The 24,171-nt window shown below is 47.5% G+C and overlaps 1 protein-coding gene across 1 annotated transcript; it reads left to right on the forward strand.

Moving 5' to 3' along the window:
• Positions 1 to 880: 880 nt before the first annotated feature.
• Positions 881 to 18,464, forward strand: LOC6901311 (uncharacterized; the record flags this gene model as incomplete). Its single annotated transcript, XM_002133976.3, is given in 5 exon segments — positions 881 to 1,229; positions 1,413 to 1,569; positions 1,644 to 1,740; positions 1,836 to 1,965; positions 13,798 to 18,464. Coding segments are annotated over 5 exon segments (2,259 nt in total), but the record flags the coding sequence as incomplete, so codon positions are not given.
• Between the last annotated feature and the right edge of the window lie 5,707 nt (positions 18,465 to 24,171).

Raw genomic sequence — 24,171 nt, forward strand, 5'->3', positions numbered from 1 at the left:
CTGAAGTCTTGGAGTTGTCCCAAACCTTAGATATTCCTTGAATAGATTTCCCTTTATGGAGCTTGTTGTTTAAATTTAGAAAGCCTTGAAATGCAATAGCTTGAAAAGAGTATGCCGCACCGCCGCGGCGGTTTCCTTTCAGTTATTTAATATTCTTATCGCTAATGAAGTGTTTATGGGGTATGTCAGGAATTGGTTTGCCAGGATATTACTTTACCTCGCCATTTCGCTTTCGCTTTCGCTGTCGGTTTCCTCTGCTCTCCTGGTCTTAACCTGATGCCGTTGACTCAATTACACGGCGTTTGCCATGCAATTTGTGCCCCCCCCTCCCCGTCCTCTGCTCCGTCCTTCGCACACATGTGTCCCAACGCCGCACGGAGATTCGCAATTTTCATTGACATTTTTTCCAGTTTTTTTCATGTAAATATTTTTGCATTTGCAGCATCCGGCGACACGGTGTCCTTTCGCGTGGTGCCCGCCCCCGCTTTGTGCCACATGCCACCAGTGAAAATAAAGAAACAACAGCAGGAACATTTCCGAGCCCCATAAAAGCCGTCAGACCCGACGCCCGACGAAGGGCGGAAGCGACAACATTTTATGACGGTCACATAATAACATCGGAGCGTCGAACGGTGAACGGTGAACGGTCCAGCGTTCCAGCGTTCCATCGTCCCAGTGTTCCACACGCACACACAGAAGGCAGGGGACGGATGATGCAAATTACGTGCCACATGAAGCGTCAAAGCTTTTGATTTCATTGTCAGCACCAGAGCAGGAGAATTTAAATCCGAATCCAAATCCGAAACCGAATCTGAAGTGGGAAAACCGTAACGTCTCGCATCACTCACTTGAGTGATTGATTGAGTGACTGTGTGACTGATTGACCAAACCACAGCAGCAGCAGCAGCAGACGCGTTCCATTAAAATTGCGCCAATTCCGATGGCGGCCTTTCTCGGTAACGACATTAGCAGCGGCAGCCCCAGCAGCTCCGCCGGCATGCGCAGCGGTGCCACCGCAGCCGCAGCTGCAACAGCAGCTCTGAACGGCGGTGGCGGGGGGCGTGGCGGTGGTCGCCAGGGCGCCGCCAATGGGGGTGGCAGTGCATCGACCTCAGGTCCATCGGCATCGTCCAAGTCGGAGAAGCACGACGACGGCGAGGAGGGCGGCATTGGCATCCTCTGCGGCTGTGGCAACAGAGCCCCCAAGTCGCACTGCATATCGGCAACAGGTGAGTCAAGCTGTACATCAGTCATCCGCTGTCATTCATGCGCTGAGAAAGTCACTCATTCGGGTGGAGCAATCATTCATTCAAATAAGTCTGCCATCAGGTCTCATTTGGTCTGGTTCGAGGACTCCCAGAATCCTTGAGGCTTTGTGAATCACTCAGTTGTTCCTCCCGTTTCCGTTTTAGGCGTTCTTCTGCTGGTGCTTCTGTACACCGCCATGGGGTCGATCATCTTTGTGACCCTCGAGGGTGAGCTGGAGGATGGGAGTGCCGTGGAAACCGCTGTGGCCGCCTCCAAGCCATATCCCCGCACTGAATTGGCCAACGCTGAGATACGCTCCAGGCAAGTCTCAATCGTTGTTCATTGATACTGTGACAATCCATCACTGATCGGATCTCTTTGGCTCTGATTTTTAGGACTGTGGATCGCCTGTGGTCGATAACGGAGGACCTCAATATACTGTACAAGGAGAACTGGACTCGTCTGGCTGCCCAGGAGGTTCAACTGTTTCAGGTGAGACCCGCGGCAGTCGCGGCACTCCTTTGCGCTTTGCATGCTAATGGAGCATCCTTCCTGCGTCCGTCTCTCGGTGTCGTTCTTTTCCGCAGGACACTCTGCTGCGGGCCGTTCGTCAGTCAAAGGCTTATCCACCAGGCGGTATCCAGATGAATGCACCGACCCACAAATGGACCTATGCCTCGGCCTTTCTCTACTCCATGACATTAATTACAACGATAGGTGAGTGAGAATTCCTTTATGCCTCACAAACAGGTTCTACCCCTACCCCTACCCATAGCCGTACCCGTGCCCGTGCCCCTGCCCGTGCCCCTCTCTTGATTCCTTTGTTGGCTCATGTTGTTCACTGGCTCTGGCCCCCCTGGTTCGATTCTCTGGGCAATTTATTAGCCCGGCCTGACGTTTGCCGTCGCCTGCCAAGTGCCAGAACCCAACCAGACACGTGTGCGTGTCCCACTCTCCCGCTCTGTGAGTGTGCATCTGTGTGAGACGTTGAGTGAGCGCCTCTGCCTGGCTGAGCAGCGGCTGACCAGAGATGTTCGGTCCACTGACGCCTGGCCGCCCCAGTCCCTGCCAGTCCAGGATTGCCCTCGGTTTGCCCTCGGCATACCCCGGACTGCCCCGGACTGCCCCGAACTGCTGTTTTTAATTAACAAACTGTCAACCGACGGCATCGATTCCGTTCGTCTTGGCCACAACAATTCTTACCCTCCGTCGACGATTGTGTGCTATACTATATATTTTTTTTCAATTTACCAATGCGTGCTGCCGTGCGCCCGGGATCTTCTCTGATTTCAATTAGGTATATGTAAGCCCCTCCGGCTTACTAAGCAATTCCTCTGCAGAAAGGATATCCGGAATGGGTCATGAAGATGCATGCCAAACGCAATTAACATGCCCCCTCTTTAATCGAACACTGCCTCACCAAAGTACCCCAGACCAGCGCCTCCTGCTCCCCCTCCTCCCCCTGCTCGTAGTCCTCCTTGTCCTCGGCCTTCTCCTGATGTACATGCAAATTGAAGTGCTGTTGGTCGAAGGTTGAGAGACACCAAAATAATTGAAAAAAATAATTTGAAATAACCAGAAAAACGGAAGCGCCTAAAGCCTACCAATGAATACCCTTGGAATCAATAGATCCTACAGGATATCTCTTCATCTTGTCATCTTGATTCTTAAAACTATCAAAGTAGATGAAAATATGCTCTGTTCGATTGAGAATTCTGTGCGTGGCCTGTGGCATGCCCTCAAATTCGATTAAAGGGTGTTGTAAATCGGCTGGTCGGGCCCGCTCGTTCACTGAACTATGACCACACTGAGGACTAAGGGTAACGGAAATAGACCGGTCACGCACTGTGGCTGACACATGAACAAAAGTGGTGCAGGGCCCACAGCGGGGCCTACAGCAGGGCCTTTAGCTGGGCGATTGTGGCCGAAGCAGTGAGTGGAAGAGAGATTGCGATTGGAGGATGTGGTTTGATTGGAATGGCTGGACAGATTCGTTCACAATAAACGCGCTGTTAAATCAATCGAATTTGTAGCAATCAGCAACAGCAATACACCCCTCGCGGCGGCTGCAGCCCCGCCACAGCAGCACCTACTGGCCCCTCATCACATTATGGGAATTGAGTTTGAAATCAAAACTCAATTTCGGGCTGGTCCCCGGCGGAGGCAGAGGGGCGGCAGAGAGGCGGAGCAAGCGAGAAGGCAATCAAAAATCTGTCTAAATACGGAACCACCCCCAGCCCCACCCCCACCCCTCCCCTATTGCACTGTGTCGCTCCGGCCCGGCGCCATGTTTGTGTATAGAGTGTCATTGAAATTATTTTGACATCGCCGGAGAGGGGGATAGTACGTTATGTAGTTAAATAGAGACAGCGACAGACAGCCGAGAGAGGGGGCAGACCGACCTGCGGTTGTGAGTTGGGTAAACCGACAGAGAGATGGAGAGTGAGAGAGAGACAGAGGGGGGCGACAGCCAGGAGCATGCAGGAACAGACATGAACAGACAGGAGCGGACAGCAGCAGACAGGACTCAACATTCTGCATTCTGTAGCCACTGGCTATAGTATATGTATATGCACATATACATATGTACTATCCTGCGAGTACGGGTGTATCCCCCGAAGAAGATGGGGCCCGGTCTTGGCTGGCACATCAATCAATTATGAAACAATTTGTCCCAAATTGCCGAGTGGGATATACTTACGTATATTTCGATTGTTTCGACTCCCCTTGACTAATGTGTATTCTATAAATACACATAAAACTGTGAAGGGTGTCGTCTATTTTACTGCGGCTCTGCCAAAAGAGAGAACAAAATCTCAAAAGCTCAAAATCCCCATCCTGGCCACATTCAGTAGTCACCTTGGATTTCGGCCAAAAAGTTCTTTGTTGTTGGTTCTTTAATGTGCTTAGGGATTGACGACAGGCGACAGGCGGCTGGAGAGGTTTTTGGGGTGCTACCAAACGATCGTCGGGAGATTAAGTCGGGGATGGGGCACTGCGACTGGGACTGGGGCTGGGTATAAGAGACAAGAACATTATGCAAAATTCACATCGATTATGTCCTGAGCCCCGGTCCCAGTCCCAGGCACAGCCACGTCCCCGGCCTCCAGACCACGACACTTTGCTCATTATTCAATAATGAAGATATTTTGGATGGGCATACGCTCGGATGGCCCGACCCGTCCCCGGCTGTGCCCCACTGCCCTATCCCACCGAGCTATTTTCGATGGCCACCTTTGCGTGGCGCCTACCTGTCCCCCAGCCAGTGGGCTCTGTCTGGGCCCAGGACATCGTTCAATTAAAATTCCAGCAGATTGGATTTGTCTGGCGGTGATATGTGTGTCTGAATATAAGACTCCAACTGGCTGGCTGGCTGGCTGATGGCGGTCTAATGGTTGTTTAGCTTCTCGCATAAAACCAATTTCATTGCCTGAAAAGCCTCGCCGTTGATGGATCGCTTAAAAATAATACCTTTCGCCTCAACAATTTCGATAAATTTATGTCAATTGCTGTGTGGGAATTATGGAATGCGTATTTAATTTGCATTTACGTGGATTCTCATTCGATTAGCGTATTGATTTGCCCGCTAATTGATGGCAGTCGACTAGTCGAGTGCTCCCAGTGTTCTATCATTTCAATTCGGCCAATTTTTGGGGACTTCCCGAAATTTAATGACACAATCGACTCTGGTTTATTGCCTACTTTTCGGCTCTGATGGCGATTATGGATAATTAATATTACGCATACGCCCCACAGCCACTCTCTCCCTACTCGTGTGGGTGCGTGGGTGTGTGTGCGTGTGTGTATATGCTGGGTAATAAAATTAACACATCTGCTCATAAATATAAACCATGGACCTAATAAATACCCACCCCGCACACATCATTTCGACCAATATCACCATTGTCCACTGATTTATGTGCTGCACTGTGCTCGGGACTATGTCAGGCACCCACCACTGTTTCGCCACCCCCTCCCCCACGACGGCAACGATTCAATTTTACAAACTGCATCCAGAGCCACATCCGCTGTCCAACACCATACATTCAACATCCGGTGCAGAGCGACCCGGAGAGTCCCGTGCGTACAGCGAGTGTCACAAAACTGTGGACAAGTGACAGGGCAGTGACAGGGCCGGGACATGGCATGTCATTATAGCCCCGCTTTATTGTTAATTGGATTTCGGCTAAAGTGGAAGGAGCCAAATTTCATACTCAAAAGTGTTGGTCAGATAGGGGGAATGAGCCCAGAGGAAAGCCCCTCGAAAAAGATATAGTATCATGGTGTCATAGTATCAAACCCACAGGAAAGCGTCTCCAAGGCAACATGATACCATGGCGGGAGCAGAGCACAGTGATTTTCAATCAATAAGTAAATGTAAACTGGCAGGAACATGTAGTACATACAGTCGATTGCCTCACATAAATCTCCAGCAAATAACAACGGAAAAAATTGTTCCATCGATTGGCTTGGGGGCTGGCCGCAATCATCTATCCATCCAGTAGATCTCTCCCACTCTCGGTACATGATTCTTACGGCTCTTTGACCTTCTTGTGTGGGTGACCTTCAGAGGGGCCACACCATAAACTATTGCCATCCATGTAATGGCTTTGTCTGCCACTTCCGGTTGCCATTTTGAATTACAAATTGCATGGCACTGCAGGGCAGAGAGTGCCCGCACGAGTGCCAGTTTCCGTATGCGTTCGAACGAATCACGATTTATATGTTGTTTACCTATTTGCATGGCCTGCATTGTGCGAGCTTCCTTCAGTCCGTGACCCCATCCCATCCCATCCCGTCGGCCCTGGCGGCTGCTGGTTGATAACTTTATTAAACACTTTGACCTGCATTATGTTCACACGATGACGATGCTGCCTTTGCGCTCCATTACTCCCCCACAACCCCACAGTCCCCCAACCCCACGACCCCACTATAGACGGCACGTCACGTCCGCTGTTGTAATATTATTATTACATAATTTGTGTGCCAGAAATTGTGTATTCGCCCTGTTGCCCGGCCTGGATGGCAACTATAATCGTTTGCGACACGCGCCGTCTAAATATCTATGGTTCCAGTGCTGAACAATAGCGTTTTGGCGCGAACCAGTTTATAAATTGAGATTCTATATGGGTTCTATGTGATATTACACTCTGTGTGCTTCTCGTACAAGTATTATATAAATACTTACTGCTACTGATCTGCACTAGTCACTCAATTTTATTCGTTTAATCTTAAATCTTAACAATACCTGACATGCATAAAATATTAATTTGTTTCATTTATTTATTTTAGATCTCTTCTTATATTATTTATATATATTTATAAATGGCGATGGGGGAGTTGGTTCCATATGCGAAAAGCATTTATTCGATGAGGTTCCTCAGTGAAATGTTTTCTTGTCTAGGAACTAATCGTAGGTATATTATTAGTTCTCTGTTCTTGATCGGTGTATGTTGTATATTCACTGAGTCACTGAGAGGTGACTTTTCATAGGGGGATTACAGGTAAAGGCTTATCAAGTTTCATTCAGGGACACAAAACAGAGCTGTGTGAACCGAAAATTCCCTTAAAATACGTGTGTGGATGGAACGAACTATTCCGTCACATCCGGAACCATCGACAGCACTGATTTCATTGGGGGCGTTGTAAGGAACAAAAAAGCGCGGCAGTTTATTTTATTTTATTGCAATTCGCAGTCTCATTTTTATGGCTTAGACATACTGTACATTTGTGTGTGGGTGTGTCAGTGTCAAATATAAAACAAATAATGCCAAAAGCGACAACAGCATGCAAGAACAACAACGACGATATAAGAGGCAATCACAGATAAGTCAACATTCCGCTGACGAGGACAACGAACGACAAACGGAGCACGACGAATGGTAGCCGGGTCGGAGGACCACCCACAAATGAATGAATGAATGAATGAACCAGAAAGAAAGGTCACCTCTAGGCCAGCCGAAGCACTTGATACCCTTTTTCGATCTGTTCCCATGATGCCATGTGGGTGGTACTGCAAACATCCAACAAATTCAGGGACTAGAAAGAACTAAAGTTGATCGCAAAAAATAAATACTTATTGTGTGTCAAAATGCGGCTTTGCCTAATGCAAGGGCAAAATGAATGAATGAACGGCTGAATGAATGAATGAACGAATGAAAGAGCGCCTACGCCTTGGACATATTATGTGGCAGAGGCCCTCCCTCACACACAGCCACACATAACGAACCACTCAGCGCTTTTATGGGTGTTTGTGTGTGTGCGTGCGCGCCTGTGTGTGTTTGTGTGTGTGGGCGGGTGTTTATCATGGCACCCCGCACCCGCACCCGTCCCCCGTCCCCCATTTCCCCCCGTTTACCCCAGCGGCTTGCACTGCCAGCCCTTGACATGCTGCATACATTTTTTAATGTCTTCCTGTTCAGAAACAACACCAACAACGGCAACAGCAACGGCAACGGCAACGATGAGCCCTGAGAGGCCTGATATGTGTCAAACGCTAACACGCATGCTGCCTCCAGCCCCGCCGCCCCCTCTGCCGCAATATACATAGCCCCACAGCCACTCTGCCACACCCAACCACACTTAGCCGCTGCTGGCTCTGGGTAGTTTTTCATCTCGTGCAAGGCTTACTGCAGCCAATCCATCTCCCAGCGGAGAGGGACAAGAGCAACAGAGAGAGGAGAGATGTATGGCAGAAATGTTATGGAGAGTGTTAACAAACGGTACGGAGAATGTAGCGAAAAATGACATAGAGAGAGACAGAGAGAGAGAGAGAAAAGCGAAAACTATGAGAGTGTGACGGAGAGACAGTCCACAAAGAAAGAGGAGAATGCGAAAAGAATTAAAAGATGATAGAGATAAAACAGGAAGCACAAAGTAGAGAGAGAGAGAGATATACTAGCGAGTCGCCATAGAGAAAGAGAGCGAAGATCGCGAAACGAGGCCTGGGATCCCCTCTTCAAGCGTAAAATGGTTTCTGGCTGCTCTTTTTGTCTCTGTCCCTCCCTCCGCCATTTAATGCCGGAAATGCTCAACGCACATGAACACACAAACACACACAGACATGTCCACACATGTACACACACGAGTGCACACATAGACGTGGCCCAATCAAGCGGGGCTCTGTGTCATTTTGTTTGTGAATGTCGCATATCAAAATGCTTAATAATGTCATAAAAACCGAAATTTGGGCCTAGCGAAGGCATCACAAAACAATGCCAATAATTCGACTTGTCTCCACTCACACACACACACATATGTTCCCTGTCTCAGTGTGTGTGTGGGGCGTGGGGAAGCACCATTTCAGACCTTGTGTCGCAGCTGCCATTCGAGTGGCCACTCTGTCTCCTTAACCTTGCAGCTGCCACACAGAGAGCTGCAGAGGGAAGGGATGGTGGCCGTGGTGGTGGCACAGTTTGCCGGGAAGGAGGAAAAAAGTAGGAAACTAGTGAAAAATGTTGCAAATGTTGCCACTGTGCCACGTTGGCTGAAAAGTATGCAATGCTTGCTCTGCTTTTATTCCCTCTCCCTCTTCTCGTTCTCTTTGTCTCCCCATCCTTCATCAGCGTCTTCGCCTTGTTCTTCTACGGTTTGGTCCTGTATTGGCTTGACTTTGCATTTTTCATTTCATGCATATTTCTTGTCGAGGGCTGTGCAAACAGAAAAAAAAGAAAAAAACGGTTATATAATGAATATGTAGGCCTCTCCGCTCCCCATCTCTCTGCCCGGATCAGGAGTGCTTGACAAACTGTTATACATTGACAAATTAACAAACTGTTGGCCCAATTTGATGCCTTTCGGCATTTTGTCAAATGAAGTCAATTTTTTCTTTAAATTTCGTTGTCGACAGGCGGCTCAAAGGGTGCATTCTGATGGGTTTTTCTCTGTAGGTACTCTAGCATGACGCATGATGTTGTAAGACAGCTAAACTTGATTTACCAACGACATTTGTAAAACAAAACACATTCTGAGGTTTTCATATACATGTCTCGATTTCTTTGGAATTCATCAGCTGTTTATGAATGGTTTGGAGACTTTTCCTCTTTTATTGATTCGCCATGGAAACACTTTACCAATTTTGTACGAATTCGGACTTGACCTGCGGTCAATGCTAAGCCGACACTTTGATCCGATGACCCAGAGTCAAGTACTTTTAGCTGTTCTACTTGAGATACAATGGCAGATTGAGGTGCCAGATGAGTTTGACAGAAAGTGAATGAATGCAACTTCCTCGACATTCGCACTCACTTTAGCACCCCCACCCCGTGCCCGCCATAATCATTTCTGGCTGCTTTCTCTCTGGCAATTTTCGCATTTTTATGCATGTTTTGACATGTTCAAGCATCGTTGGCGTCACTTCACTTCACGATGCCAGCCAGCCACCCAGCCAGCCAGCCAGCCAGCCAGCCAGCCATTGCATGCAACGTTTTATGGCTCTCGAAACACACACACACACAGATAGAGAAAGAGACACAGATATACACACATACATATGTATATGTGTACGAGCGTGTATTTATGTATTTGTCTACGGCTGGCTTTTGTTTCCATTTTGTGCTTTCCATTTGTTTGACAGTTAAATGGGCAGCACATCGACATCGCTGCCGGCGTCGCCGCGTCTCGATAACGATTTTAATAGGCCATTTAATTTTTAATTAATTCTTCAAGCGCCAGTTGCCATGTCATAAAAATGTTTGCTGTCATGTTTGGATGTCGCTTGTCCTCTGTCCTCTGTCCTCTGTCCTTTGTCCTTTGTACTCTCCTTTTGGCTGGCCTCTACCCCGCATTGCAGCTGTTCTGGTTGATGATGATGTTTTGGGGCGTTTAACGACATGTTTTTGTTTCATTTTGGCGGCCCTGCATATCATTATTATCGCCGCGATATTTCTTTCTTTTCCATCACAATCCGCCATTCCGCTTGTTTATTGAACATTTGGCTATTTATGGAGTCGGCAATGGGTATGGGGGGGATGGGTCGCGCATGTTTTCTCTGTCACAATTTCATTACTCAAACTTGCTACAGGGCGAGGGTGTCTCTCCCAAAGAACATTGAGAGCGGGGCGGAGTAATATTTACAGTCTGTAATTAAAACATTCACTGAGCGAAGGAGAGAAACCTCATTGCCCACTCAGCCATTGCTGCTTGACCCCGGGTCGAGTGGGGGGAGGAGGTGGAGGCACCCACACCCGCACCCTCACCCGGACCCGCAGCCGCTTCTAACCTTCGGCAGTGCCTCTCGACAAATATCCCCATCCTCCCTTTAAAGCCAACCCCCAGCCATGGCCGTGCCGCCCCCAAGCGCATTGTTTGGTTTTATATTTCAACATTTTTGTGACTCTCTTAATAGCTTTTTGTGAAAATTAATTTCTTAGCTATTAGAGGCTCTGGTCGGACCCCCCTTGTCCCCTCATCCCATTCCACTCCTCCAACAGCTCCTGCAACTCTCTCAGTGTACGAGTCTATGTGTGTGTGTGTGTGTGTCTGTGTGTGTGTGTGATGGAGGAGTATTTTGTAATTACTTTATGCCCGAAAATTGCCGTAGTAAAATATTTCTCGCTGGCTTTTGGTTTGGATTTTACGGTCGCCCAAAGGCAGGACAAAAGCCCAGCCAGGTTGTGGTCGGGGTAGTGGGTAGGGGCTCTGGCAAGGCTGTGGACTTCCCTTTGGGACTATGTATTTATAATCCAATCAAGTGCTTTGCCCATCTGCCAAGATGAGCAAATTTGAACAATTGTGATGGTTTTTTGTGGTTCGGGGAATGAATGAATATCGATTACGATTGATCGTTTTTCGGCCGCTAATATTAAGCGATATTTTGCAATTTGGAGTCGATTAAAATGAGTAGAACAGTTTGTATAACATTTTGTATAACAGTTTGTATAACATTTAGTATAACAGTTTGTTTGGTGTCGCTTTGTATTCTAGCAGTAACGCAGTTATGCATAACATTTGTAATTACAAGAGTATAACAGTTGGAGTAGCGTTTATTTTTGTGTTCTAGCCGTAGAAAAGCTTGAAACTGTTTGTATAATAGTATATCTGTACACGAGAAATGGGTGATAGTGTTATAATTTTGTATGTACCATCCAGAACCATCCAATATCAGTCGATATCCTTTGAGTTTGAGGATTGATCGATGAGAACGATTCCTCAATGAATAAGCAAACAAAAAATATGAACATCTTTCGAAGAACTCCAGAAGTACGAGTACAGTAATCCCTATAAAATTTTGTTTGGTTTTTTTGTTGTGAATAAACCTTGAAAGTATCTGTTTATCTATGGGCACATGCACACACTCGCACGAGTGGGGCGTACATGCTTCAGCACATATTTCAAAGTTGTTGAAGGATTTGCAATTAGCACGAACTAAAGTTGGGGCAAAACAACAAAAGTGAATAAATAGTTTTAATTAAAATACCTGAGAGCTGAAAAGTAAGCAACAAATGCAAATTAAAACGTATTAAAAAGTTAGAACAACATTTCTGTTGTTGCATGCCACTTAGATGGCATCTGGTGGAGGCATCGAGTTTCCCAAGAACTACAACGACTACCAGGCCCACCCACGAATGTCTGTGGCTTCACTGACCAACCGGATCCGGCTGTTGTACGTGTCTGCTTAGCCCTACTCTACACTGTCTACTGTCCAGCGCCAATAACGGCTTCGGGGGCTGGTATTACTATTATCGCCCACAATCTCAATCCCCATTTCCATCTTGATTGCAAAAATTTCAATCCCCCAACATGGAAATCGTTTTTGCTCGTCTACAGTTTTTGGGTTAAAAGTTTAGGACCCCACACAGCCATCACCCATCACCCATCACCCACTCTGAAATTCCCACGCATAATTGCCATGCTTGCCCCTTGTAGAAATCTTTCCACAAAGTTGTAGCAGGCAATGGGACAGTGGAGAGGACAGTGGCAGGGGGCCAGGGGTTGGGGCGGCAACGACATGTGTGCGTCGTTAGTTAGTTAGTTATAACTACATACAATTTTATGGACGCCATATTGTAAATGTTATAATTTTCACTAACAATTTTTACCAACCGTTGCCCGACTCTGGCTGTTGGGCGGCTCCCGGCGATGAACGAACACCCGTACGGATGGCCAGATGGAGAGACTCGTATTTGAGGGAGGGACACACGGCGTATACGTACTACACGCCTGTGCATGTTGTAAGCAGGATGATGATAATTTTCAACAACTTTTTTTGGCCAGTGTGTGAAACACGCACCTCAGGGGAACGAAGGCTCTGGCAGAAGCTCGTAGTAGTAGTCCGGAGGTGACGGTGACGGTGATGGTGATGGTGCCGGAACAGCCTACACTTGCACCGCCTGCCCCTGTGCCACCATGTCTCTGGCCCTGTTCCCCGTGCACTTAAACGTGCTTGGTGTTTTAAAGTATTCTTAACATTAACATTAAGCAGGGATCGGGGGGGCATTGGGCTCGCGAATGGGGGATAGGATGCGGGACCAAAAAGCATTTTCTGTGTGTTTTCATACGGATTTTTCATCACTTTTTTGTTGTTTTTTGCGCTGTCGTGTGTATTTTATTTTTACCCTCCGCTCTCTCTCTCTCTCTCGGTCGTCTGGCATTTTTTGCTATTGTCGTTTGCTTTTTATTTTTTTCAGTAATAAAATTTAATACATCTACATGCATACACATGCACTCATACACATACGCACCATTTTACTCAATTATAAAAGTTTCCACATTAAAAGTTCATTGCAGAGCCAAAGTCGGGGACGAACGAAAGTCCGAGGCGCTCCCGTGCCACCCATATTGGGTTAGGTCGTGCCCAGAGGCAACTGGCCTAGGCCTCGTCCTGTTCGCAGTCCTCCCTCTAGTCCTGTTTCAAGTCCTGTTCCTGAATTTGGTACTGGCTCGACTGTTGTTTGTCCTGGCAAACAAACATCAAAGCCAAAGTGTCTCCGACAGAAAAGTTTCTGGTTGTTTTTTCTATTATTTTCTCTCTTTTTGAGGCCAGTCCCAGCTCCAGAACGAAAGGGGTGCGGTGCGACACAGGGTGGGTGGGGTTGCCGAAAAGGTTGTTGTGCCACATGCATGGCTGCATGGCAGTAAGCAGCAGTAGGCAGCATGGAAATGGCTTTATCCACTCCTACTAATCTGCACAGTCTGCCCTGCTAATTTGATCAAGGATCAGTCTCTGTAGCTGCAGCCGGAGCCGGAGCCGGAGATGTGGATGGAGCTGGGCTGGTGCTTGTGACAATGTTGAACTTGTTAAACTGTGAGTGGGATCAAGTCGGACTGCCTGCATTGTCCTTCTACTCGCATTGTGCTGCATTTAGTTCTCTTTTTGAGCAGCAAGTGTTTTGAAGTGATTAAATTGGCAATGGGATAGGATTTTGGACGGCATATATTCTTTATCTCGACTAGTTTTGGCCTTCGCCTATTGAATATTTTACAAATATTAGAAAGAACTGTTCTAATTCATTCGCAAATACCCGTCCGCCCCTGCCGCCAGGCACCAACGCCATTGACGGCTCAAATAAACCAAAATTTAACGAATTTCATCTTCTTTTCTTGTTGCAGGCTACGGCGGCGTCTCGCCACGAACCCAGTGGGGCCGCATTGCCGCCCTGATTTACGCTCTCCTCGGCATACCCATCATACTGCTCTACTTGTCCGCCATGGGCGATGCACTGTCCACCGGCATGCGTTGCCTGTTCCGTCGCCAGGGTGGGGAGAAGGGCGGGGCAGGCGAAGGGGATGGCATCGACAATGGAGCTGGCGGTGGCAACGGGCGAAAATCCGATAAGAAGAAGGGCAAGAAGGGAAAGGGGGGCCACTACGGTCACCATGGCGGCAACAATATGCACTACGGCATGCCGCAGACCGTCTACCAGCAGCAACAGCAACAGCAGCAGCAGCAGCAACAGCAGCAGGAAAAGAAGAGCTCTGAATCGGAAAACGAACAAGGACCTGGACCCCGGGGCTCCGCCAGCGTGCCCATCTCGATCTGTGTGTGCGTGATGGTGTGCTATGTGACCAGCGGTGCCATACTCTTCCACCGGCTGCAGAACTGGAGCGTGCTGGAGTCGCTGTACTTTTGCTTCACCTCGCTGGGCACCATCGGCTTCGGGGAGCTGGCCCCCAGGGGCACGCTCGCCTTGTACATGGCCTCCGCCTATATCCTGGTGGGCATGGCCGTGGTGGCCATGTGCTTCAACCTGATCCAGACCGAGATTGTGCACTGGCTGCGCAAGTTCAGCGTCCAGGACCACGTGACGCCCAAGGCAGAGGAGGTGACCCTGGTGTCGGTGTCCGTCACCCCGAAACCCTCCTGACAACGACCCAGCGCGGACCTGCTGGGCGGCGTCGCCGGCGGTCCCAGCACCTCCTCCGGTCTGGGCGTGGGCGTGGTAGGACAGCCACCCAACAGCCTGGCCCAGCACCAGACGATGTTCTTCGGCCCGGCCCATACCCTGACCCAGTACAGCTCGCTGCCCCGCCGCAGCCACATGCACGGCGGCCACGGGGTCGGACCCTCATCCTCGGGAGCGGCCTTCCAGCGCAACACGCCCATACGCCGCTCCACGGGCATACCGGAGCACCACATGGAGTACTTTGTGCCGCGCAGCATCAGCGAGTTCAACCTGTCGGGCGTGGGCGATCTGGCCCTGCCCCCGCCGCGGCGCTACTCCCCCAACATGAACAACATGGGCATGGGCACGGGCATGGGAATGGGCATGGGATCAGGCATGGGAATGGGCATGGGTATGGGCATGGGTATGGGCATGGGCATGGGAATGGGACTGCCGCACGGCCTCCAACTGGGACCGCCGCAGACACTGCTCTGTGGCGGCGGCCCCCAACAACAGCAACAACCACCGCCGCCACCGGCCCAGCTGCAGATAGTCACCCTCAAGCCGCGCAGCGAGAAGATGGTCACCTTCGAGGACGAGTCCAAGCAGCAGCAGCCGCCGCCACCCTCCATTGTCTCCTCCGGCGTGACATCTGTGACGTCGGCGAGCACCCATTGTCCCCACGGGGTTCCTACCACGCCGCGCAAGTCCTCCGGCGTCACTGGCCTGAGTGGCGGCGACATCTTCATGTGACCATCCAGCTGACTAGCGTCGGCGTCCAGTGACTGTTCGCCAGTGGCATCTGGATCGGGTTCTGGTTCCAGTGCCGGTGCCGGTGTCGGTGCTGGAGCTGGGGCGGCATCAGAGCTGAATGCGGCGATGCGTCTGCGGGATAGCATTGACGAGGCGCTGTGCCCCAAGTCGGGACCGGCCCCAGGTGAGGTGATACGTGTCTAAGTGAATCTAACCAAATGCTCACACTGTAAGTAATTGCACACACACACACACACACATAGTGACAGGCGGACTCCTATCTTGCACACAAACGAACACACATGCATATACATAGACACACATGTATATGGAAGTCAAGGAGTGTTGCCTACATCTGGGGGCTCCAAGTGAGCGAACGACAGCGACAGGGGAGGAGAGACGTAGGAAGCAGGAACCAGCAAGCAACACAAGCAGGGAGGGGGGGAGAAGAAGTAACAATTTCCTTCATCTAAAAGTTCTCCGTGTTTTTTGAATCTATAAACACTGAGCAAATATTTATTATTATGTGTGTAAATATAGGAAAAACCAAAAAACAAAAGCATCCACAGGGTAGAGAATAGACAAAGTTCGGGTCGGTTGGAAGCATCAGCAGCTGCACGAATACAGCACTACAGGAGGGTGGACAGCTAGGTTGGGGCAGGGGATTGGGAATGGGGAATGGGGAGAAGCATTAGCAGCAACGACTAAATTAAAATTGAAATTAAAATTCCACATGATAAATGCATAAATATTTAAATGGTGGATGAGAGTGTTTAACGTTAATGCCGAATGCACGTAAAAACCGAAATTAATAAAATACATAGCGAATACTATGAATAATAAATAGTCGTTCTCCTCGTGTATGGGCGCGGCAGCGACAGGGGAATACGGGAATGCGGTGAATGCGGGGAATGCGCGGCATGCGGGGCATGCGGGGAGGGAAACAAACAAAATGCAAATGAAAATGACAAATTGTATAAATACCAGAGGACAAAGTTTATTTAAGCGATTTGTTAGTTCGTTTCGGCTTCTCTCTCACTCACTCTGCGTCTATTTTTTTGCCATATTTTCATCTACTTCTGTGTTCCTGGGTGGCCATGGTGGGTGGGGGCAAGTGGAATTTGAAATTGCTTTTCCGCATAGTGCTGTATAACAGTTCCATTGGAACGCGGCAGAACGGTATTGTCTGTGTGGCAGGCAGGATAGCAAATGAAAACTAAAATATTTTTTGTATAGAAAGTGGTATAATTGCTTAGTTTACAACTGTTATACTGTGCTCTGGAAGCGATTGGTACAGTACTGTGCGTTTTTATCCAGCTGTTATACAGACTGTCATACCCTGACAGACACAGCAAGGTTGGGAGAGTTTGCTTCGTTGCACACAACTGTTATATTACCTATTTTCGCTGTTATACTAACTGTCATAATGTTTGCAATGTGTACAAAAATGAAATGGTACCTTTCGTGCACAAACTGTTACAATAAGTTTGTTATATTATCTGTTATATCTGTTATACAGCTTCCTTGTCTTTGTAGATTCAACAACAATCAACACTATCTCGTACAATCTGTTATACATGTAGTTATCATTGACCTGTCATAAAATCTCTTATACGACTAGATCCGAATGATGTATTTACATATAGATATCCGATAATATCAGAGTCTCTGTAGTCCCTCAGTTCTTCAGTCTTGTTCAAGCACCAAGGAATTCTATAAACTACCATCGATTCATCAAAATCCCCTGTGGCATCTGCTTAAGCTATTGCTGAGAGGTTTTTTTTTATTATTATTATTTTTTTGTTTCCTGAATTACTCTCCCGCACCACACGCTTCGCCTAGGGCAATTAGGTTTAAATACTTTTTAAATACATTTTGATTGTAGGTAATTGAGCGCGTGAATTGTCATTTGTTGTTTGTTATTTGTTGCCGTCTGTCCTTTTTGCCGCAGTGCCAGAGCTGCCAGACCGCTCGGATGGCTGTCATCCAAGTGGAGCTCATTTGGCGCAATTTCGCTGCCATTCGGTTGGCTTTTTTTGCAGCCCTTCATTAAAATAAATAAATGAAACTTGAGTGTCTGTCCTAGCCTGCACGCGAGGGTGTGTGGTCGCGGCGTGATGCATTTGTTAATTTTTGCCAAATTCAATTTGTGGCATTCAATTAAAATAGTAAAATAGAGAAATGAAAGCAGAAACCAAAAATCAAATAGGCTAGGTACTCGTACATACTCGAAAAAAATCAAATCAAAATAAAATTGAATACACACAAAAGCAGATATACATACAGAAGAAGATTAGATGGGAGGCTTTCAATTAATGGATTGCGTGATTGCGGGCCAAGGCCGAGGGGCGGGCAACGGCAATCTGAGGGCGGTCCGACAGAAGCAGTCAGAAACTAATTCCAAAATCCAGTTTGTGTCATAGCATAAACCCACGCAGATACATACTAAACACATACATACATATATGTCTATGTAGTTAATAACTAACTAACTAACCAACTAACGAAAAGCAGCAGCCATAATCGTACAGCAGAAACATAAAACATAAAACGAAAAACAGAAAATGGAAAAAAGCTAAAGCAAATATTGAATTTAAGTCAATGTAATTAAATTAAGTCCACTTCAACACTCGCACAAAAAAACGACAACCAACAAATAACAGCCGACACACGGATAGACAGACAGACAGACAGACAGAGACATCGACACTCCGAAAACCACAATATAATTAATAACTATCTGATAAATATAGAAAAACTAAATGTAATATGTGAGTGTTTTTTTTTTTGTCAAATTCCTAGCACGGTAAGTTGAACTCTTAGGCTAACCGAAGTGGCTCACGACAGTGAGTGACAGTTATGGATAAATTACACCTAGTTCATATACCCGTACTCTTAGTATTAGTCCTCTAAACGTGTGCAGGTCGGCAGATATTGGTACAGCAGAAATATCTACATGTATGTACATGTGCATGGGCCGACATAGATGCACACATATTTAGTTGTAAGCCTCCATACATATATATATGTAGCCGTACACAAAACGAAACTAAATTAGCATTGAGCAAGGCAACTAGCAATTAAGTAAATACCGCAGTTTGCGACATATACATCTACATATACATATACAATATATATATATACATATATATATATATATATATATATACAAAACCGAAACCAAACCAAACCAACCAGAAACAAAAAATAAGTGAATAAATACATACATCATGAACAATTTAGTCAAATGTCAGTAAAATGTTGCGTGTTTTTCTTGCTTGCGGCATTTTTGGTTGTGCGGGTGTTACAGACACTGGTTTCCACAAACAGTTATCGTCCAGAGGAAGGAAGAGGAAAGTGGCTTCAGAGAACAGTGGAGACAAACAGTGCCAGCCTCCAAACAGTGCTGCCCATCCACGAACAGTTATCTTCCAAGGGAATGACGAGGAAAGTGCCTTCACAGCACAGTGCAGACAAGCACTGCCATCGGCCAAACAGTGCTGCCCATCCACGTACAGTTATCGTCCAGAGGAACGAAGAGGAAAGTGCCTTCACAGCACAGTGCAGACAAGCACTGCCATCGGCCAAACAGTGCTGCCCATCCACGTACAGTTGTCATTCAGAGGAAGGAAGAGGAAAGTGGCTTCAGAGAACAGTGCAGACAAGCAGTGCCAGCCTCCAAATAGTGCTGCCCATTCGCAGAAAGCGATCATAACCAACCGTATGTGATAATCAATAAAGGAAATCTCCATATCTCTTATGTATTGTACAATTTGAATTATCTGGATTATTGTACACATGTGGATATCATTATATACCAGCTTAACCAGCTTTTATGTACACGGATACTATCTCCAGCGATGGAGCAAACCATTCAAGCAGCAATAAAGAAATGGGTAAAATCTTAAATTTAAATGGATTTTGCGCCAAATCGATTTGCGCATTAATTGATAAAGATAAAAACGAATCGAAATACCCCAAACCGACATCGATGGCTAACCGATAAAAAAAAAAGCAAAAACCGAACGCTTTCCGCTCTGCCCTGCGCTGATGTGTTGCTGGTTTTTTGTGAGTTATTTAATCATTTAATTAGTGTTAATAATTTATAACAAACAGGTTCGCAATCAATTTGCTTTTGAATGGATGCGGCGTTTTTATCTGTGTGCATTTTATGGCAACTCTGAAATGGAATCTCACTTAATCAAGAGGTGAACCCAGGTGCCCATCGGAGTGCTCCTGTATGTCCTGAGTGCATCAGTGCGTGTGTCCAGCTCTATTTGCCACAGCAATTTAATTTACTTCTGACAAATATCCTCATATCCTGCTATCGCCAGCGTTGTCCTTTCGGCTCCTTTCGCTCGTCTAGTGTTTGTCGAGTCTATAGATGAAATGTCAAGTGGAAAAGCATTAGCCCATCAAATGGTGTGTAATGTGCTCGAATGTCTCTCGAAATGTATCAAACGAATGCACATATGTACATCTGTACATATGTATAGCTAAGTATGTGCACATTGTATACAGTGCATTCCGAAACTATAAGCCATTCGTTGCAGAGCATCTCAGAGGGGAAAAGTGAACAGAGTCATGTCCATATTGAAACAAAACTCACAGGAGGCGGTGCCTGTGATTCTGGCTTGAGTAGATTGCATTTGCTGATTGAAATTGATGGGGGTATACATATTTTCAGGACTGTTGATTGGTGCACTTTTGGCACGCACTGTACGCACATGCATATCCAAATTTGAACATACTATTTGTATATTTGTTCATGTGAAACTTTACAGAATTACCTCGATTAATTTTGTCAAATGTCAGCTCTGCTGGAGTTGTCAGAGCAGAATAATGGACTTAAGGTACCACTTACTGGTTGGTACATATCTGGGTGTTGAGGGATCAGCATCAGCATCAGCTTCAGCTTCAGCTGGATGATGGAAGGATCTTAGGATCCTTTGTCCTGCAGCCGGGAGCCTGAAAGCATATTGAAGGGAAGTGAACGACCAAGGAAACGAAAGAGACATCGAAGCAATAAATTCGCTTAAATGCTCTCTTTGTTCGAGTCATTAAAATCGCATTTGGAAGAGACCAAAACCAAACCCAAGCCCAAACCCGAACCCAATGATGTTTGCCGGAGTGACTACGCGGATGATGTGAATGTGGATGTAAGTATGAGATAGATACTGATGATGGTGGGCTCAATTTCCTTGTCGCTTCAGCAGTGCCTTCCCATTAACGCTGACTGCTACGTTGTCAACACACTTGACATATAATTTGATTACGCATACGCATTTTATTAACTCATTTTCAGCGTAACGATGAAGGCGGCACCCACTCGGCTCCCATACCCCCCGCGATGATGGGTATATGATATACTGTGCCGAGATATGACGGCCGACTGCCTCCTCGCCCACCCATTAACAGTGGCGTTTTGTCTGCTTTGCGGTTTTCAAGTGGCTCTTGGCTGCCTCCTGTCTTCTGCCTCGTGCCTCGTGCCTCGTGCAACATATTGTCTGACTCAATTACAACAACCTTAAACTAGAGTTGGCAGCCCGCGTGGGCCAGCAGATCCGCGATCAGAGGCAGGCGTGCAGGCAGGCATGAGAGGTGGCGGCGTTCTAGGTGGATGCCACAGCCAGCAGCAGGAACAGCAACTAATTTCTTTTTACAACTGTGGCAGTTCTTTAGCTTTATGGAAAGGCACACCCACACGTGTTTGCAGAGCCGCACACAGATACAGCTGCTGCCAAGGCGAGCCAAGCCAAGCCAATAACCCAATGCTGTGGGGGCCCAGAAAGAGGCAGTAGGAGCCGCAAAAGCGAACTGTTTGCACACATAGGGAGGGACAGAAGGACAGAGGGATAGAAATATAGAGGCTGAGCGGAGCGAAAGAGAGGTTTAGCGAGGGCTACAGAGTGAGAGAGAGAGACGCAACCACAAAACTTATGCCTTGGCGCAGGCAGCCATTGAAAAGTCGTTAGCAAAACGTCAGACAACACACGGCATATGGCCGGGGAGGAGCCGGAGCCGGAGCCGTAGCCAGAGCCGCATCCGCATCCGCATAGTCGAAGCAAGGGTCCAGAACTGGGTCTGGGTTTTGGGGTTTTGCCTTTGGAACTTTGCGGCTAGGGTTAGGCACTATGCAGACCTAAATAACTACCGACAAGAAAAGGAGAGCGAGAGTGAGAGCCGCCCCAGAGCAGAGCTTAGCATAAAAACAAACAAATATCCATACAAAATTTTGACGTTCTCTAACCAAACTTGGTGTCGGACTATGACGATTAAAGTTGGCCAAAGTGAATGCATAATTGTCTCCAAGAATACTCGGTATTTCGAAACGGCAGAAACCCCACCCAGGAGCAGACATATGAGGAGGGGGCTGGTCAAAACAGTTCTGGGGAAAAGAGAGCGGACATCCCCTGGTAAAATGATTAGAGCTCCCATGGGAGCACTAGGATCTGGGGCCCCGGCTCCCCAGCCAATTGGAATGCTATTAACCCGCAGCTAATGTCGCCCCGGGCCTAAGCAAGGGAAAGGGAAAAGGATAGGAGATGGGAGATGGGAGAAGGAGGATGCCAAGTCTTGCGCAACCAAATTAAAAGTCCTTGCCAGACCCCACCCCATGCACCCTCCATCTCCTAGCCATGGCCGTAGCCACTTCCGGGCCTCGGCAAAGTGCAGCCGCTTTGCGTACGCCCATAAATCTATTAAGACAATTTGGCAAAGCCAAAAGGCACAGGAAAGCAACAAAAAAGCCAAAAAGCAAAAGAGAACAAAAAAGAAAAGGAAAACAGTCCAAAATTTTAATCTCTTTTGGATGCTATTCGTGCTATACCCTCGACGATGGTATTGGTTGGATGTGTTTTGATGCATATTTCCCTAAATAATGTATGTTCTAGGACCGATTATGTTCATGTATTCAAGTGAGTCCTTCTGTTTTCGGCCTAGATCTGTGCACAGACTATTGTTATTTGTACTGGATCGGTATATTTCATACATATGTAGGGATATTTGTACTTTCGGCACCAACGATATCCTTGGTTTTTGTGAAGCGCATCTAGCGCCAGGAGAGACCACACAAAAATTTGAAACGCAGCACAGCAAACAAGTGGAGGAGCATAGGGATGACATAGGGGACTGTGGGGGTAGGGTGTGGTTCGGAACAGGAATAGGTGGAGGGTGGTTGGGGAGTGGATTGGCGCGGAGGTGACTCAGCGCATGGAAAGGCAAACAAAAGTAAACTTTTTGCTACTTATTTTTTTCCAGCTTTTTCATTCGTATTTTTTAAGTACTGTCAAGGGTATCGCTATCTTCTGTCCTATACACACATACACACACACATGATGCTGGGTGATTATACGACAAGATGCTGGGACAGCAGCATCCCTTGCCCGAGTCCGAGCCCTTACCCGCATCCGCATCCGCATTCACATCCACATCCAGAAGCTGATCCCAGCGCTGTTAGCGAAGAAGAAGGCATGCAAACAAGCGGCACAGGACCAGGACCAGGACCAGGGCCTTCAAGCGGATGCATGGGCGTGTAAGGGGTATGCCTGTGTACGCTGGGGGTCGCCTGAACATCTTCTGGCTCTCAATACACATCCACACAGATATATCATCTCCTTTCCAGACTTGATTTACTCCCCTTCCCTACACGGAGCGAAAGAAGCGAAAGAATGAATTACTCATTGAATATGTCAAAAAGAGTATGCTCAAAAGTACATATGTTTGAGAAAAGTTATAGGATATTCAGTCATGGACTCCCTCAGGCTTCACTGAATGAAGATTGAAGAAATGTAGATGCAACGACAGAACCGCAGATCAAATAGGTGGTACCCTGTGAACCCTTCTGGAATTCTTCTGTGAACTGTATTCAAACTGTTTATTATTTTCCCACAAGGACCATTGGAAGAAGATTGGGTTACAAAAGTTGTATCCGAAATGGAGTTTTAACCTGTGGATACCCAAGGTAGGTAGGTTTGAAGCTCCATTTTCTGTCAGTGTGTGAGTGTGTCAGTGTGTCGCAGGGTTCCAGGCCGGCTTCCCTTCCCGTTAGTGTCAAGTTGGCGCGAAGTTGCTGGCTGTGACTGCAAGATACTGTCAGGTTCGGTGGATCCCCCTTGGATACTTCTTTGCCACATTCTCCGTTCTCCGTTATCCGTTCCCCGTTACCCGTTACCCCCTGCTGCTCTTGCCCCTGCGTGGCTCTGTCGCTGGCTCTGGCCCTGCCGCATTCTGTAATAATCTATCAAAAATTGTACGCAAACAAAATGTGATTTGGCTCCACGTGCTCGGCATATGGCCCTCTCTTTCTCACATCTCTCAGCATCGCCATATCAGTCGCTCTCATTCTGGGAGAGGGCGCTGCCCCCCCCCACCCATGTTTTCTGCATAAATTTTGTCCTGGCATTTGGCAATTGCTTTGAGGATGCGAGTGCTCTGGCAGGGCCCTGCTTGCCCTGCTTGCCTTGGTGCCACTTCTTGTTTGCCCATCTCCAGATTGCGATTGTGATTGAGATTGAGTTGAGTTGACTGGGGGGAAGTGGAGTCGAGGAATGTGTAGTCGAAGGAGCTGCTGTTGGGGGCATGCAACTGGTTGAGATTGCATTGAGACCCAGAATCCCTGGGTCCCTCTCTAGCAACCGCAACAGCCGCAGGGCGTAGCCCCAACAAAGCGGACTGGGTGTCGAGTGTGGAATGTGGAATGTGGAAGGATACCCAGCTCATTTCCGTTAATTGCATCCATTCAGCAGTGTCCTGCCAGTAAACCAGAGTGCGTTTCAATAAATCAGTGTAAATTGAGCATGGAAAAACCGAATGGTGAAACAGAAAAGGATGCTCAGGATCCTGCAGA

The sequence above is a fragment of the Drosophila pseudoobscura genome, chromosome X (genome assembly GCF_009870125.1).
Source record: "Drosophila pseudoobscura strain MV-25-SWS-2005 chromosome X, UCI_Dpse_MV25, whole genome shotgun sequence".
Taxonomy (NCBI): domain Eukaryota; kingdom Metazoa; phylum Arthropoda; class Insecta; order Diptera; family Drosophilidae; genus Drosophila; species Drosophila pseudoobscura.